The sequence below is a fragment of the Ostrinia nubilalis genome, chromosome 2 (assembly GCF_963855985.1).
Source record: "Ostrinia nubilalis chromosome 2, ilOstNubi1.1, whole genome shotgun sequence".
NCBI lineage: Eukaryota > Metazoa > Arthropoda > Insecta > Lepidoptera > Crambidae > Ostrinia > Ostrinia nubilalis.
In genome coordinates, this window is record NC_087089.1 from 15,952,275 (window position 1) to 15,969,895 (window position 17,621).

At 42.2% G+C, this 17,621-nt stretch overlaps 1 protein-coding gene and 1 long non-coding RNA gene across 2 annotated transcripts; one reads left to right on the forward strand and one right to left on the reverse strand.

Moving 5' to 3' along the window:
- Nucleotides 1-209: 209 nt before the first annotated feature.
- Nucleotides 210-15,780, reverse strand: LOC135085377 (alpha-1,2-mannosyltransferase ALG9). Its single transcript, XM_063980168.1, has 9 exons — nucleotides 15,561-15,780; nucleotides 14,754-14,920; nucleotides 13,520-13,706; nucleotides 12,676-12,875; nucleotides 7,756-8,033; nucleotides 6,747-6,901; nucleotides 4,307-4,491; nucleotides 1,524-1,739; nucleotides 210-788 (listed from the first exon to the last, which is right to left on the reverse strand). Exons 1-9 carry the CDS (start codon nucleotides 15,650-15,652, stop codon nucleotides 499-501), a joined length of 1,770 nt encoding a protein of 589 aa, XP_063836238.1. The 5' UTR covers nucleotides 15,653-15,780; the 3' UTR covers nucleotides 210-498.
- Nucleotides 8,748-9,970, forward strand: LOC135085396 (uncharacterized). Its single transcript, XR_010260101.1, has 2 exons — nucleotides 8,748-9,188; nucleotides 9,235-9,970. It is a non-coding gene; the product is annotated as an uncharacterized LOC135085396 (long non-coding RNA).
- Nucleotides 15,781-17,621: the final 1,841 nt, after the last annotated feature.

Consider the following 17,621-nt stretch of genomic DNA (forward strand, 5'->3'; position numbering starts at 1 on the left):
ACGATTTTAACGAGTCGATCTATCGTTTGGCAGAACTACATGTAATCTTTTGAAACTTTTTGTTTTGTAAATTATTGTCTATAGAAAAAAATTAGAAGATTATTTTGGTATTACAGTATAAAACTTTCACTGTCAGAAGTATTATCCGAGTGTCAGTCTCGTTGCTTATTGAAATTCAATTATTATATTGATTAATTATTATTTACTTAAATTATTTATTTGTGTGAATCTAATCTGACATCGAAAAAATGGCCACTAAACAAAAGTAGTTTGAAAACATTTTTCGGAAAAAATATTTCAAATATGCTTTACAATAGTATTTACAAACCTCTAAGTTGACTTAGGTTTTATACAGTGCAAAGATTTGTTAGTTATGTATGATTACCATTGATGGACTCAATTACTGTACCATCACCTCAATCGCGAAATTTCTTTCTTTCTTTGCCCGACTTAGGTCCACCAAGATATTCAATGACCAATCAAATTTGAACCCAACACCTATGCAAATAGCATTTTATTCCTTAACAGATACAAATTAGCGTAAACGTTATGTTTGCTTGACAATATCGGGACGTAGAAAGCTCTGAAGACTTGGTGCGATTTCTCCGCGTCGAGTATAGGAACTGAGTCTATGATTTCCCATAGCGGGTCTTTATGGTAGAACGGCTGTAGGGGTGTGGGTTTTCCGATGTCGGAATCGACGAGGTAGTGGCACTGAGACGGTTGGACGTAGGTTCGATTGTCTCCTTGGTTTAGGTCGTTGAAGTATGGATGGATGAGGCGGGTCGCTGTGGAAGATAGAGGATATTAGCAACTATTTTTTTAACCAGATAATTAAGTTTTGAGATCAAATGCTTTGTTTATTATCCTGTAATTTAGTGCCAGATTAGTGTGTCAAGTTTGGTAGTTGATACTGTCATTAAATTGAGATTTGAGACACTTTTATGAACGCACAAAATGCTATAGATATTTTTTATTCCAAAAGGAAACAGTGATGTTACATGTTCACTACATTGACAACGAATTGATTATTTAAACTTTCGCGTTGCATATTTTATTCATTTTATCAGGTATTAACGTTACGCGGTTAGGTAATAATTTAAATTAATAAGGTATTGATTCTATACCATTCTAATTTTATACTTGATCATTGAGCGTCTAGAGGTGAGATACTCGAGATGCCTTGAAATAAATTATCAATGAAAACAACAAACGATCGATGCCTCGAATGTATTACTTCCATAGGCAACTGCGAACATAAAGGAAGAATGAATTAATCTATACTAATATTATATGCGAAAGTAACTCTATCTGTCTGTCTGTCTGTCTCTCTTTCACGCCTAAACCACTGCACCGATTTTGATTAAATTTGGCATAGAGATAGTTTGAGTCCTGGGAAAGGACATAGGATAGTTTTATCCCGGTTTTTGAAACAGGGACGTTCGCGATAAAGTTTTTCTGTGACAGACAAAATTCCACGCGGGCGAAGCCGCGGGCGGAAAGCTAGTATTTAAATAACTTACCATTTTTCGCATCAGCGTACGGCGCAGGCAGCTGTCCATTAAACTCGCTGGGTATGAACCGTATCTCGTAGTTCTCAGGCAGGTGGAAACTGGACGGGGACCGGTACCATTCCTTGCCGAAGCAGACGTACTCGGTATCGGTGGTTTCGGGGAGCGATCGTAGTATTCGCATCGGCCCGTGGTAGTTGGTGTATAGTGCTCCGATGCGGGATAAGCCTGATTCGAAATAAAATAATTATAAATAATAAATAATATAAATAAATAATTTGTTTCTGTATAAAACTTAGCCTAGATAAGTACACATTTGGTTTCAATTAAAATTAGTGCACGGACATAATTAATAATACCTAAACTAAGCAAAATATTTTGCCTGTATCTTAGTTATCTATTTTAAAAGTGCTTACTAAACAGTATGAAAATATTAATGACAAACTAAAAACAAATACATTTACTGCTAAACTAAAACTTAACAACTAGATGAGCATTATTTTTACAGTGACCTAAATTATGTAATTATTACAAGTTACAGTTTTCTGCGTCTATGTAAACAAATAACAAGATTGCGAGTTACGTATTCCTGATTCTTACTCTTATAAAGAGTCAATCTTTGTACAATACCGCAGCGTTAGGTGCCCTCATAGTCAATTGAGCTGATATATCTTGATTTATTTTTAATTATGAATATAATAATAAATATAAAGAATATTTAAAGCAAATTGCTGAATAACTAAGATATACGTCATAAAGGCAAGCCGCACGGTAGCACACGCTGAGTCCCCGTCCACCGAAATGGCGCGTTACGTCACGTTTGAGCAGATTTTTTACTCAAAAGTGACGTCACGCGACATTTCAACTCGATATAATACTGTAATTATTCGATTATGAAAAAAAAGTGTCCAAATTTTTTTTATTATCTGTCTGACGGACTAAATAGAACTTCGATTTCATTACCCAGTCATCACCCCTATCGTACTTCAGCAGTAGACATTAAATAAAAAACTTGATGATGATGACGATGTCTTAAAGTCTTTTTCACGTAAGATGATCCGTATGACGTTTCGAGTTTGAAAGTTATAGAGATGTCACATAACTAAACCATAGCGATTTATAGATGAACTACACTGAAATGTCCCACCGACGACATTGACAGCAGGGCGCCACCATCTTCATGCAACTATATGGTTTCCACCGTGGCAAAAGTCGGAACTAGCGATCCGCTATTGACGGTGGCCCCCCTGTCAGTGTCAAATAAAGGACAGTTCAGTGTAGTTCATCTATATCTATCGATTTTTTTCTAAGAGTTAGTAAAACCTACTTTTAGAGAAATATTTTGTATAGGTGTCTTTTAACAAAAAAACATGTTTTTTTAATTACAAATATTTTTGTAACAATTTTTTATTAATAATATTCAAATTCCATGGACTTCGTGTTCAAAAAAACGATTCCTAAAAAGTACTGGTTCTATTTATTTAAATTATAAACTATTAATTTATTTTCAATGCGTTTATTAAAGTCAACAATAAAAATATAGTTGATTTTTGTGATGTTTTTAATAACTAAGTATTCACTGCAATCGATTAATGAATCTATTTTGTAATCGATTTTGTTATACAACAAATACCCCAGCACTAAATCTATTCCGTTTCACACATTGCGTACATTAAATAAAAAATATTATTACATCGTATTTAATTAAAATAAAATCAATAGACTCAGATTTTACTATACCGGGTGGAAACGATAAGTGATCTCACTCGATTATTTCTAAACTATACAAGATATCAAAAAACTAGTTACTGATCCTGAAAGTGCTTCATGAGCTCTATTAAACGGTATTAATAATAAGTTACATAATAAACTGGATCGATCCGAAAATTCAATGTTTCCAGCTTCCATACATTTGGTAAAGTCACATTATTTTAAAAACTACACATGATATCGTAAAACTGATTACTGATTCTAAAAGTGCTTCAGAAGCTCTATCCAATGGTATAAATAATAGGTTAAAGAATAAACTGGATGTATCCAAAAATTCAATGTTTCCTTCTTCCATACATTTAGTACTACCACAGTCATCATGGCACTCATCTCTTGACAATATTATAGCAAGTAAAGCCTAAAACCAATATTTTCCACGAATATTATTTTAAATAAGAATACAAATTACGAGTTTATTTTAAGTTTATTATTCAATAAAAAAAACACTTCTAATAGTGTGTGTCTGGTATACATTTAGTATGGAAGCTGGAAACATTGAATTTTCAGATAGATCCAGTTTATTCTGTAACCTATTATTGGTACCGTTTGAAAGACCTCATGAAGCACTTTCAGGATCAGTAACCAGTTTTTCAATATCTTGTATAGTTTAGAAATAATTGAGTGAGATCACTTAACGTTTCCACCCTGTATATTTCAAGACAAGTAGTTAATTTTTTAAGTAGTTTATTATATTGCTAATAAAATACAAATATTTTTTCAAAAATATTCTGCATATGTAATATGCGTAATATGGATAACCTTGAAGTGTCATACGGATCATCTTAGGTGAAAAAGACTATAGTGAAATCTAAAAACTCCAGTTTTATCGCAATAATACGCTTTCAGGATATCAGTGTCCCAACACTAGTTTTTAGCGGCCCAACGACACTTTTTAAAAATTACGTAGAACTAACTGCTTTGTAGTTAGACATCAGTTTCAACTTTCAGAAGAAAGTTAAATTGTTATTGGACCTTAAGACAACGTAGTAAGATTCAAAACTAGTAAATAACGCCTTTCTACTTACCCAAAGTCCCAGTCCAAATAATACAGATGATCATGATCTGGCCGGTATACGCCAGGTAGTGCCGTCTCTCTCGCTCCTTCCGCCACTGGAATAGCTCCGTCCCTACCGCGAAGGTCATCTTTTGTAAGCAGTCGAAGGCTATGGCCCCAGCCAGAACGATTAGACTGTATGCTGGGTACAGGAATCTGAAACGTGTTACATAATAAATAATGATCATTGTGGAAAAAATATTTTATAAAAAAGTATGTTAAGGATCTACTATTGTAATGTAAATTAATGGTAAATTATGTGACTCTTTTATAATGCAAATTGATAGGGACTGGAACTGATTGCATAATGTTAAAGCCTGGTCCATGAGCACGTAGAATTTTGTCCAATGACCCCAAACTACCCATCCTTATCGCTCGCGCGTAATTATGTTGCTGTCGCGCTCGCACACTCACTGCGGCCGCCCGTCGCACAGTCGCGACAGCAATTACGCGCGAGCGATAAGGATGGATAGTTTGGGGTCATTGGACAAAATTCTACGTGCTCACGGACCAGGCTTTATCTTCTCCGATCTTTAAACAGCAGAGGCCTCAAAATGCTACCCTGAGGAACTCCGAGGCCCCAGAACGTTACCCTGAGGAACTCCGCTGTTATTTAAAAGTGTTTCAAATATAAACTATCAACTCTCAAGGAACATTTACTATGAATTGTTCTTCTTATGTCTATTTAAGGCTGAGTTGCACCACCTAACTTTAACGGTAACTATGACGATAACCGATGCTTTTTGTATGGAGTGACAGATTTTTCAATCAAAGTTAAAATAAGATGGTGCAACTCAGCCTAAGTGTATTGTTACACCTAACGGGAAGTTTTCGTTAGCAGCACGGCTGGTGATGATGATGATGATGATGATGACGCACCTCTCCTCCTTGTGTGGCTGCGGCATGAAGACGGCCAGCCACAGCGCGAGCGGCATGAGGTCGAGCCAGTAGGGCGAGCAGAAGTGATGATGATGATGATGATGATGATGATGACGCACCTCTCCTCCTTGTGTGGCTGCGGCATGAAGACGGCCAGCCACAGCGCGAGCAGCATGAGGTCGAGCCAGTAGGGCGAGCAGAAGTGATGATGATGATGATGATGATGATGATGACGCACCTCTCCTCCTTGTGTGGCTGCGGCATGAAGACGGCCAGCCACAGCGCGAGCGGCATGAGGTCGAGCCAGTAGGGCGAGCAGAAGTGATGATGATGATGATGATGATGATGATGACGCACCTCTCCTCCTTGTGTGGCTGCGGCATGAAGACGGCCAGCCACAGCGCGAGCAGCATGAGGTCGAGCCAGTAGGGCGAGCAGAAGTGATGATGATGATGATGATGATGATGATGACGCACCTCTCCTCCTTGTGTGGCTGCGGCATGAAGACGGCCAGCCACAGCGCGAGCGGCATGAGGTCGAGCCAGTAGGGCGAGCAGAAGTGATGATGATGATGATGATGATGATGACGCACCTCTCCTCCTTGTGTGGCTGCGGCATGAAGACGGCCAGCCACAGCGCGAGCGGCATGAGGTCGAGCCAGTAGGGCGAGCAGAAGTGATGATGATGATGATGATGATGATGACGCACCTCTCCTCCTTGTGTGGCTGCGGCATGAAGACGGCCAGCCACAGCGCGAGCGGCATGAGGTCGAGCCAGTAGGGCGAGCAGAAGTGATGATGATGATGATGATGATGATGATGATGATGACGCACCTCTCCTCCTTGTGTGGCTGCGGCATGAAGACGGCCAGCCACAGCGCGAGCGGCATGAGGTCGAGCCAGTAGGGCGAGCAGAAGTGATGATGATGATGATGATGATGATGATGACGCACCTCTCCTCCTTGTGTGGCTGCGGCATGAAGACGGCCAGCCACAGCGCGAGCGGCATGAGGTCGAGCCAGTAGGGCGAGCAGAAGTGATGATGATGATGATGATGATGATGATGACGCACCTCTCCTCCTTGTGTGGCTGCGGCATGAAGACGGCCAGCCACAGCGCGAGCGGCATGAGGTCGAGCCAGTAGGGCGAGCAGAAGTGATGATGATGATGATGATGATGATGATGACGCACCTCTCCTCTTTGTGTGGCTGCGGCATGAAGACGGCCAGCCACAGCGCGAGCGGCATGAGGTCGAGCCAGTAGGGCGAGCAGAAGTGATGATGATGATGATGATGACGCACCTCTCCTCCTTGTGTGGCTGCGGCATGAAGACGGCCAGCCACAGCGCGAGCGGCATGAGGTCGAGCCAGTAGGGCGAGCAGAAGTGATGATGATGATGATGATGATGATGACGCACCTCTCCTCCTTGTGTGGCTGCGGCATGAAGACGGCCAGCCACAGCGCGAGCGGCATGAGGTCGAGCCAGTAGGGCGAGCAGAAGTGATGATGATGATGATGATGATGATGACGCACCTCTCCTCCTTGTGTGGCTGCGGCATGAAGACGGCCAGCCACAGCGCGAGCGGCATGAGGTCGAGCCAGTAGGGCGAGCAGAAGTGCGCTCGCATAGAACGGTGGTACATCGCGGTGCAAGCCAGGAGTAGCAGCGGACTGGATAGGGCTAGCACCTGATGAACAGTATAAATAAACCTATATTTAGTGAGCCGCCAGTGTAGCAAGGCCCTTAGGCTGGTTTTAGAGTCACGCTGACGGACGCTGACCGTCAGCGCTGACAGCCGAAATGTGTGAACTGTCGGCGCCGAGCGATCAGCGTCACTCAGGAACGTTCCCTGTCAGATCTGTCAGCGCCGACGATCAGCGTGCGGTCAGCGCGACTCTAAAACCAGCCTTAGACCTGGTTCAGACACGCGGGAACCATGCGGGTTTTGTGTGGTTCTCATTAGCGAGGCACTGAGGCAGTCTAGTCAATAAGCCTAGGCGCAGACCACCAACTTTTAGTTGGCTGATAGTTGGGCCCGATTCTAATTTGTATGAAGAATCGACCGATATCAAATCGGTGTAATGCGCACTTTCATAGTTCTCCATACTGATTAACATCCCGACCCAACTATCGGCCAACTAAAACTCGGTGGACTGCGCCTAGACTAACCGTGCGATTACAGTTTGTTTTTGATGCAAATGCACGAAAACTAAGATTCGAAACGACAAATTAATTCTGTGTTGGAAACTCATCTATCCATTCATCTGGCCCATTTTTCGACGGCTATAGGCATCACATATTAAAAAAATCACGCTACGTCCCGCTAGGAGCGGATCGTCAATAAAAAAATGTTGCAAAAACGGGACAAGTTATTCAAATAATTTTCACGCGTACGAAGTCGCGGACACAAGGTAAGAGAGATGCCACACAAGGTTCAACAGTGCGTTACGTCGGTACTGCACATAAGATATCAGTCTTATTCACAATATTTACAACTTTATGTATCATCATCTAAATTCTAAACAGTACACTGCCACTCACCCAAACAACATTGAAGTTCAAGAATCCATTCACAAAGTAATAAGTCCATGGTTCCACACCATACAAATCCGGTCCATGGTCAGTGAAGATGTTGTACGCCACAATATTCCATGGCGCCACCACCAGTCGGCCGTAATGCCACGAGTCGATGATGACGGTGGGAGTCAGGATGACGACGAGGGAGATGGCCGACCACTTGAAGAATTCCACGTATTGCCGCTTTATGAAGAGCATGTCGATTGCTATGGGCACGCCGAGAAGCGCTGTGAAGGGCCAGCCTGGAAAGAAAATTTATCATTAATAAACTCGTACTTTAGAAAAGGAAAGTTAATAAATTCGTCATTTTATAGTAATGTACAGTCCTATCAACTTAAGCTGAGAATTGCATTTGTGTGAGTGATCGCCAAAAGTACCGTTAGTAAAACACATACAAATAAAATTAATGTTTTATTAAAAGGAAGTCTATAAAACACTTGCTACCAATTGGGCCGATGTAACGACACTTGACACATCCTTTTAAATAAATAAATAAATAAAAACAGGTCCTCGCTCAGCATATGCCAAGGCACGAAGTACCTCGACGCTGATATTCTGCGAGCACCGTTTATAGAGAGGGCGTCCAGCCAGCCTTACAAAATACAACAAAAAGACAAACTTTATAAAATTACAAAATAAAAACAGACTAAAAACTTTTCGTTCACACCTTTAAAATACGTATTCAATTTGCATAAAATTTCTTTCACTTGGCTGCTTAATGGATTTCGTACAGGAAATTCACTTACAGTAGGAGCCATTTCACTAATATTTGGAACACAATTACATAAAATTACACGTATCTGCTACCAGTACTGGGGGTGAAGTGAAGTATGTGAGCGACAAGGAAGCGGTGCGTGGCGGACGCGCCGCGCTTCAAGCCGATTGCCACTCTAAACTATCGGTGTGCACTCACACAAATGCAATTCTCAGCTTAAGTTGAGTGAGAGGACTGTAGTATGCGCGTCACGACGCACGCACACACTCACGTCCCATAGGTGGTATATAAGGTTATGCACTCTTAATAAATGAGCTCTTAATACGCAGTCAGTCTACTTATTTAATCGTCCCAACGCCCAACGTTACATGGCGACCCTGCCAGTGCTGCTCACGCAGCGCTGCGCAGATGGTTTAGGAAAATAAAGTACTCGTGTTAAATTATAATATAATGTGAAACTTATAGTGTAAAATGAAGTGAACTATCAGAAATGGACTAAGTAGTTAAATCAGGACTTAAAACAAATCTTCAATAAAAATAACGAACTACAAATATGTACGCAAAATAGTAATATCAAGTGCCAAAAATCAAGAAATTCCTGATGAAGACGTTAGAAGACAACGGACCGAGGTGATGAAGAACTGAATGAGCTGGGCGCCGGGCGATGATGGAGTCAGATGAGGTAACAACAGTGTGCTGGGCGCCGGGCGATGATGGAGTCAGATGAGGTAACAACAGTGTGCTGGGAGCCGGGCGATGATGGAGCCAGATGATGAGGTTGACAGCAGTTAGCAGGGTGCCGGGAGTGTTCGAGTCGGAAGTGGTCGCAGCCGGGAGAACCCTACATCATGATAAGTCCCCGTGCAGAAGTCCCCATATGCCCCATGAAGAAAAGTCCTCTTGTCCTCTTAAAAATTAGGTCGTCGTTCTACGGTAAAATTTTTTTTTTTCATTAATTATGATTATCATTTAAATTTTGGAGATTAATTTAATTTTTGAAGTGTTAATTTATTGGTTTAATTTGAGATATATTTTTTTAATAATTTCGTAACTTTGTAAAGATTTATTATTATTTTGTGAGAATATTTTATGGATATATTGAATGTATGTACTAATTTACTTAAACTTAATTTACAAAACTGCAATTTTATATACTTAAAGGAATAAATATAGAATTCGATATTTTTATTGAAGATGTAAAATGTTTATTACTAGGTAATTTGAATATTTTTGTTGTGTAATTGTTTTACATTTTATAATAACGTTTGTTGACGACTTAGTAAATTTACTGATAACATAATAATATTGAACAATATAGTAATACTGGATAGTAAGAAAGAATAATAATTTGCATAAAAAAAACGGGGGAGGTGTAGTATGCGCGTCACGACGCACGCACACACTCACGTCCCATAGGTGGTATATAAGGTTATGCACTCTTAATAAATGAGCTCTTAATACGCAGTCAGTCTACTTATTTAATCGTCCCAACGCCCAACGTTACAGTAACTCAATTTTTCGTTAATAACAACTTGAACTTCGAGGCTCCAGAATAAGGTGTTGTATAGCGGCGGTTTCACATGCACACTAGAGCCCCCTTTGTTATAAAATGCCACAATTTATCTTCAAGTGCCTCAGATTTGCGTAGAAGTCATAGAAGTGTACCGAAAAAGGCATTAGCAGTATTCACGTGCTTTCTCAAGAATTCCTTCTCCATAGAAGCGTTTTTGCTATTCACTTATGCATCACAAAAGCGGTCTGCACAACAGCGGCGACACTATATTGTTTTAAACTTTCATGGTCACTAACATAATTATTATTACTAAGCGGCCACACTACCCTTATAAGATAAGAAGATGCTAAAGTATTTAGCTTGATGTGTTGTGGACTTCTTATGATAGAAATCTGTGTGTTGATGACAGAATATAGAACACACACGCCAATGCTTTTCTCTACTTTCCCTGTATGTGCCACTCACTTATGATCACGGAGGCGGCGACCAGCGCCACGGCCGGCGGGTACCGGCGGCGCCACCAGCACGTTAATACTTCTCTAAATATATCTATATCAGACGGTGGTACCACGGTGGACTCAGTGGCCTTTGTGATGACGTCTATCCAGCGGGTTGGCGATCGACCGCGTGCTCTCTTGCCTTCAACCTGGCCCTGAAGTACCGGTCTCTCCATCGAGTTCTCATTTCTAGAGACGTGACCAAAGAACCCAGTGTACTCACTTATGATCACGGAGGAGGGTGAAGAAGAGCGGGGCCTAGTGTGCGTGCGCAGTGTTCGTTCGTTTCAGACAAATGACGTCCACTGCTGGACAAAGGCCTCCTCCAAGGTTTTCCACAATGAACGGTCCTGCGCTGCCCGCATCCAGGCTCTTCCCGCGACCTTTACCAGATCGTCGGTCCACCTAGTAGGCCTGCCCACGCTACGTCTTCCAGCCTGTGGTCGCCACTCGGGAACCTTTCTGCCCCAACGGCCGTCGTCTCTACGAGCTATGTGCCCCGCCCACTGCCACTTGATTTTACCAATTCTGCGAGCTATATCGGTCACTTTGGTTCTCCTGCGGATCTCCTCGATCACGCAGGGATGGAGCATAGCCCGCTCCATCGCCCTTTGGGTGACCTTGAGCCTTTTAATGAGGCAGCAGTGTACTCACTTATGATCACGGAGGCCGCGGTCAGCGCCACGGCCGGCGGGTACCGGCGGCGCCACCAGCACGTTAATGCTTCTTTAAATATATCTATATCAGACACTAAAGTTTTGATGTAAACTCTTACTGTGCGAATGCGATGCGCTAGCAAGAACTAGTATGGGTCTCCTGGGCCAGAAAACTATAAAGTTCCTCTCACCCAAGAACTTGATTGATGATACCTAATGGATAGGATTTTTGCGGATGATAGCAGATCCACCCCGGACTAGTGCGCGTCCCAGAAGTGTAACTTACTCGTGATCGCATTACAGCCGTCGGGTACCGGCGGCGCCACCAGCACGCTAATGCTTCTTTCTCTGCTTTCCCTGTAAGTGCCACTCACTTATGATCACGGAGGCGGCGGTCAAAGCCACGGCCGGCGGGTACCGGCGGCGCCACCAGCAAGCCAGCGCGGCGCCGCCCAGCGCCAGGTTCCAGGCTGAAGGCAGCATGGCCGCGCCCGCCGAGAGTGAAGCAGAGCCATAGTCGGCCTAGTGCGCGCCCCAGCAGTGTTCGTTCGTTTCAGCCATATGACGTCCACTGCTGGACAAAGGCCTCCCCCAAGGCTTTCCGCTATGAACGGTCATGCGCTGCCCGCATCCAGGTTCTTCCCGAGACCTTCACTAGATCGTCGGTCCACCTAGTAGGAGGCCTGCCCACGCTACGTCTTCCAGCCAGTGGTCGCCACTCGAGAATCTTTCAGCCCCAACGGCCGTCGTTTCTTCGATCACGCATGGAAACTCCAAGCATAGCCCGCTCCATCGCCCTTTGGGTGACCTTGAGCCTTTTAATGAGGCAGCAGTGTACTCACTTATGATCACGGAGGCCGCGGTCAGCGCCACGGCCGGTACAATTCTACGAGCTATATCGGTTACTTTGGTTCTCCTGCGGATCTCCTCATTTCTGATTCGATCACGCAGGGAAACTCCGAGCATAGCCCGCTCTATCGCCCTTCGGGTGACCTTGAGCCTCTTTATGAGGCAGCAGTGTAATCGGCAAGACCTGGAGCGAGATCAAGCGCGAAGCTCAAGACCGAACGCGATGGAGGACTGTTGTGGACGCCCTCTGCCCCATCTAGGGGTCATAGGACCTTAAGTTAAGAAAGCTCAAGGTCACCCAAAGGGCGATGGAGCGGGCTATGCTCGGAGTTTCCCTGCGTGATCGAATCAGAAATGAGGAGATCCGCAGGAGAACCAAAGTAACCGACATAGCTCGCAGAATTGCTAAAATCAAGTGGCAGTGGGCGGGGCACATAGCTCGTAGAGACGATGGCCGTTGGGGCAGGAAAGTTCTCGAGTGGCGACCACGGGCAGGAAGACGTAGCGTGGGCAGGCCTCCTACTAGGTGGACCGACGATCTGGTAAAGGTCGCGGGAAGAGCCTGGATGCGGGCAGGACCGTTCATTATGGAAAACCTTGGGGGAGGCCTTTGTCCAGCAGTGGACGTCATTTGGCTGAAACGAGTGTACTCACTTATAATCACAGAGGCCGCGGTCAAAGCCACAGCCGGCGGGTACCGGCGGCGCCACCAGCAAGCCAGCGCGGCGCCGCCCAGCGCCAGGCTCCAGGCTGAAGGCAGCATGGCCGCGCCCGCCGCCCAAGCACCTGCCGCTGGGAGGGTGAAGAAGAGCCATAGCCGGCCTACGTGGACGCCGAACTCGTGGCATATGGCTCTGAGTACAAAATATCACTACATAGTATAAAACAAAGTATAATTCCGCTGTCTGTCCCTATGTATGCTTAGATCTTTAAAACTGCGCAATGGATTTTGATAAGTTTTTTTTAAATAGAGTGATTCATGAGGAAGGTTTATAGGTATACTTAGCACCCGTGCGAAGCCGGGGCGGGTCGTTTAAAATAAAATAAAGAGAAAAGTCAGAGAAATATCTGGTGTTTACCAAAGTGGAGTGGAGAGATGAAAGAAATCAGATTTCCTTATATCCATAACACTTCTCTGCTTAGTTTCGGATCAGAAATCTTCAAAAGTTCGACGTCAATTACACACAGCAGCAGCAAGCGACGTATCGCTGTGACATCTGGTTTTTAAATACCTTCAGACGACGTCGCTAGCAATAGATGTGACAAACAATTACAACAAAGAACAAAGGACATAGTCTATCTATGAAATCATCTTTATACTCACGCCAAAACGGGTCATTAAAATATGCAGGTCATTAAAAACATACAACTTGCCATGCAACTTGGTACAGTGACTTCTATTGACTGTTTTGAAAAATACTTATATTTTTTTAAATAATAATAATAGAAATTCCATAGAACATCAATAAACTTGCTCAAGAAACAAATTTCAACTTACTTATAAAACATAAGTTCGGCGCAAGCGGTCAGAATAGCCAGGATGTGTCTCAGTGCGTAGAACACTGCGACTGGAGTCATCATTGTGGAGAGTATCTTGCCTGGGACCGCAAACAGCCAGAGGGGCATGTACGATCGGATCGCGTATGCCGGACTGTACTCCCATGTTTGAAGACCATTGCCGTACACTGTAACATAGTAACAGGTGAATTTGTATATGTGTAACGGTTAGCGTTACCGCTGACCGTTACACATATACACAGATCTAAATTCTACTTGTGCGATATGATAGTTAGCTCGTAACCCACACCCTTAAGATCTCTTACTCTTTAATCTAAATAAATGACTTGTTAACCAAAACTATCTTTTATTTCTCTAACTTAACTATAAATTCTATTATGTCACTGCTCCTAAAGCTCTAACCGTGACATATGTTAAAGGAAAAACAGATTAAAGATATTGTTAAAATTGATTGAGAACATTTTTTTTTCTTCTCTATAATACTACTAGCTTTCCGCCCGCGGTTTCGCCGATCGAATTTTGTCTGTCACTGAAAAACTTTATCCCGGCGTCCCTGTTTCAAAAACCGGGATAAAAACTATCCTATGTCCTTTCCCGGGACTCTAACTATATCTATGCCAAATTTCATCAAAATCGGTTCAGCGGTTTAGGTGTATAATATTAGGTTTATAATATTAGTATAGAAGTATAGATAGTTCATTTTATCCGGACCGTGAGTCAATGACCAACAATGACGCTCGGATTGGTCGGATCAAACTCCCCGCACCCCCCTCTTCCCTCGACCCAGCGCGTCTTCGTGGATGAAACGAACTATAGTTCGTACTGCCTATGTTTATGAGGAAAAATGTAGGATTCCAATTTTTTAAATTGGTTCAGCAGTTTTGGAGCCTATTTAATACAAACAATCAACCAACAGGTAATCTTGTGCTCAAGTATAGTCTGGTCCGTGAGCACGTAGAATTTTGTCCAATGACCCCAAGCTGCCCATCCTTATCGCTTGCGCGTAATTATATTGCTGTCGCGACTATGCGACGGGCGCCCTCAGTGAGTGTGCGAGCTACTACGTGCTCACGGACCGGGCTCTAGAAATACAGTATAAACTCCTTATAACGACACTCAAGGGACTGTGAGCATTTTTGACGTTTTGAGTGACATTATAGAGTTTACATTTCTGGTTAGAAATAATAGAAATTTACTTAAAAGTAGACACATACCTAAGTAATGCAGAGGTTCCCAGTAGTTGTAGGTCTCGTCACAATCCGATATGTGGCCGTATTGTGCCGACAAGAGCCGGACAGTGAGCAACAAAACTAAAGCCAACGCCCCACCCGGGTATCCTATGCTACGAAGATCTGAAGGTGCACTGGTCACGAGGTATTCTCTGTAAAATCAAAAAGAAATGGCTGGGTTACACTATCTTACATTAACTTAAACGAACATCAAACGCCTGTCAAACTCTACAAAAAACACCGGTTATGGTTATAGTTACAGTTAAAGTGATGCAACTCAGCCTTATATCATTCACATTCAATCCTTTGCTTGTAAAAAATATTGTTTTATTGTTTGAGGATTTATTATTATTCTCTACCAAGCAACTAAGGAACATGCAGAGTATAACAATGGTCTTTGTGTTCATCGAATTAATGTTGTGCCCTAAAAATATATCTATTTACTTAGAGTAGCAATGGTTATCACTTCCTAAAAAATGTTAAAAGATAAATGCTAATACAAAAGTTTTAGAACACACAAATGTAAAGAATGTTTTAAATTAACAAAAAATGTTGGCGGGATACACAAAAAGAATTAAAACGCGTCGTATAACGTCAGCAAAGCGCTTTACCTTCGTCGGCGCGGCGGGCGTCTGGATAAACGCCAAACCGATGTGGTCAACAAAAAATAAAAAGAAGCGAAAGAACTGAGATTAAAAGCTTATCTATCATCGAAGCAAGATGTTCATAACGTGTTTTAAGAACACAGAATACTTTGTTCGTGTTAATAACAAGCACTTTTCGTTCCTTTACCCTTCGCTAGCTTTTCTTTTCCCTTTGAAACTTGCACCCCTTTTAGCGCCATTCTTGTTGTGAATACTCCTTTGACGCGCTGTTAACGGCATCGGGAAAGCTAAATTACAAACGAATGCATCTAATAATAGCAAAGACGAGGTGAGATCTAATTTTCAGGCCCGGAAAATCGTGAAAACGCAAACCCAATTTCCACACGTACAACTTGACAAAAACTGAGCTGGCTACAGCTGTCAATATGACATTATGTTGACTGTTTACGAAGATAGTTGTTTCCACAAAAAACCTCAGGTAAAAGTCGCATCAATGGAATGGACCCTTAAATAAAAAAAACGGTAGCGCATTTTCTTACATAACTTTTCAATTCCTATCATTGGAGGTCCGAAAATAGTTCTCATACAATTTGATACCATAATGATCATTCTTCATAAAAAATTTAAAACCTACATATTTAAAAACATAATCATTGATATTCATAATATCACTAATCATACATTTAGTTTTTACTAATATTTGTTTTCATATATTTTTCTATACTAATGATCGAAACTCATAATCATTCGAATAAATAACTATAATATTCATAAATGTGATGTATCCTAATATTTGTTTTCATAAATTTATTACTCATAAGTGTATTTATCCATATTATTGAAAATCATGATGTCTATTAATCGTAATCGTGTATTAAATCGTATTTTAACATTAAATTAATTTGAAATGGTCCAAAACAGGCAATATTTTGTGCCACAAAACTAACGTGACAGAAACGAATCGCTGCAAAACCGACTCCACGTAGTCTTGTCTGCCCTACCCCTAGAGTGTAATTTAAAAGCCGGAGGCGCGGAGGGAGGGCAGCCCTCGCCCGCTGTAACAAGGCTCAGGCGCCCGGGTGAGCTGGAGCGGCTGAGGCTGGTCGCCGAGGCGCCGAAGGCGCCGATGGCGATCCAAAAAGCCGAAGCTGCGGAAGCAAGCGTGGGTGCCTGAGCCTCGTTACGCAAAGGCGGAAGGGCTGCACATCCCGCAGCGCCGGAGACGAGGAGATACCAATGCATGCTGCATGCTTGCTTTCATGCTGCATGCTCTGCATGCTTATCTACTCTATTAAATTATATATGATTTTTTTGGTTCTATATTGGCTCACATAAAATTCTAAATCCTATTCTTTGTCTTACTACCGATTTGTGTTCATAATAATCTCTCTTCATAATTTTATTTTTCATACTTTTTTTATTCATACATTTTTATCACTACCATCGGAGCTCATAACAGTTAGTAATCATAATTTTTTTTATTAATACCAAGAACCATTTAAAATACATAATTTTTATTTTCAGATCTTTTTTCTTCATAACATTCATTGATCATATTGTTTTAATTAATAATGTTGTTACTAAGAACATACTTCAACTCATAATGTTGTTGTTCAGAATAATTTACTTTATAACAGACATACTCGTATCTTTAAAAAAATCATATATAATTTAATAGAGTAGATAAGTATGCAGATCATGCAGCATGAAAGCAAGCATGCAGCATGCATTGGTATCTCCTCGTCTCCGGCGCTGCGGGATGTGCAGCCCTTCCGCCCTTGCGTAACGAGGCTCAGGCACCCACGCTTGCTTCCGCAGCTTCGGCTTTTTGGATCGCCATCGGCGCCTCGGCGACCAGCCTCAGCCGCTCCAACTCACCCGGGCGCCTGAGCCTCGTTACAGCGGGCGAGGGCTGCCCTCCCTCCGCGCCTCCGGCTTTTAAATTACACTCTAGGGGTAGGGCAGACAAGACTACGTGGAGTCGGTTTTGCAGCGATTCGTTTCTGTCACGTTAGTTTTGTGGCACAAAATATTGCCTGTTTTGGACCATTTCAAATTAATTTAATGTTAAAATACGATTTAATACACGATTACGATTAATAGACATCATGATTTTCAATAATATGGATAAATACACTTATGAGTAATAAATTTATGAAAACAAATATTAGGATACATCACATTTATGAATATTATAGTTATTTATTCGAATGATTATGAGTTTCGATCATTAGTATAGAAAAATATA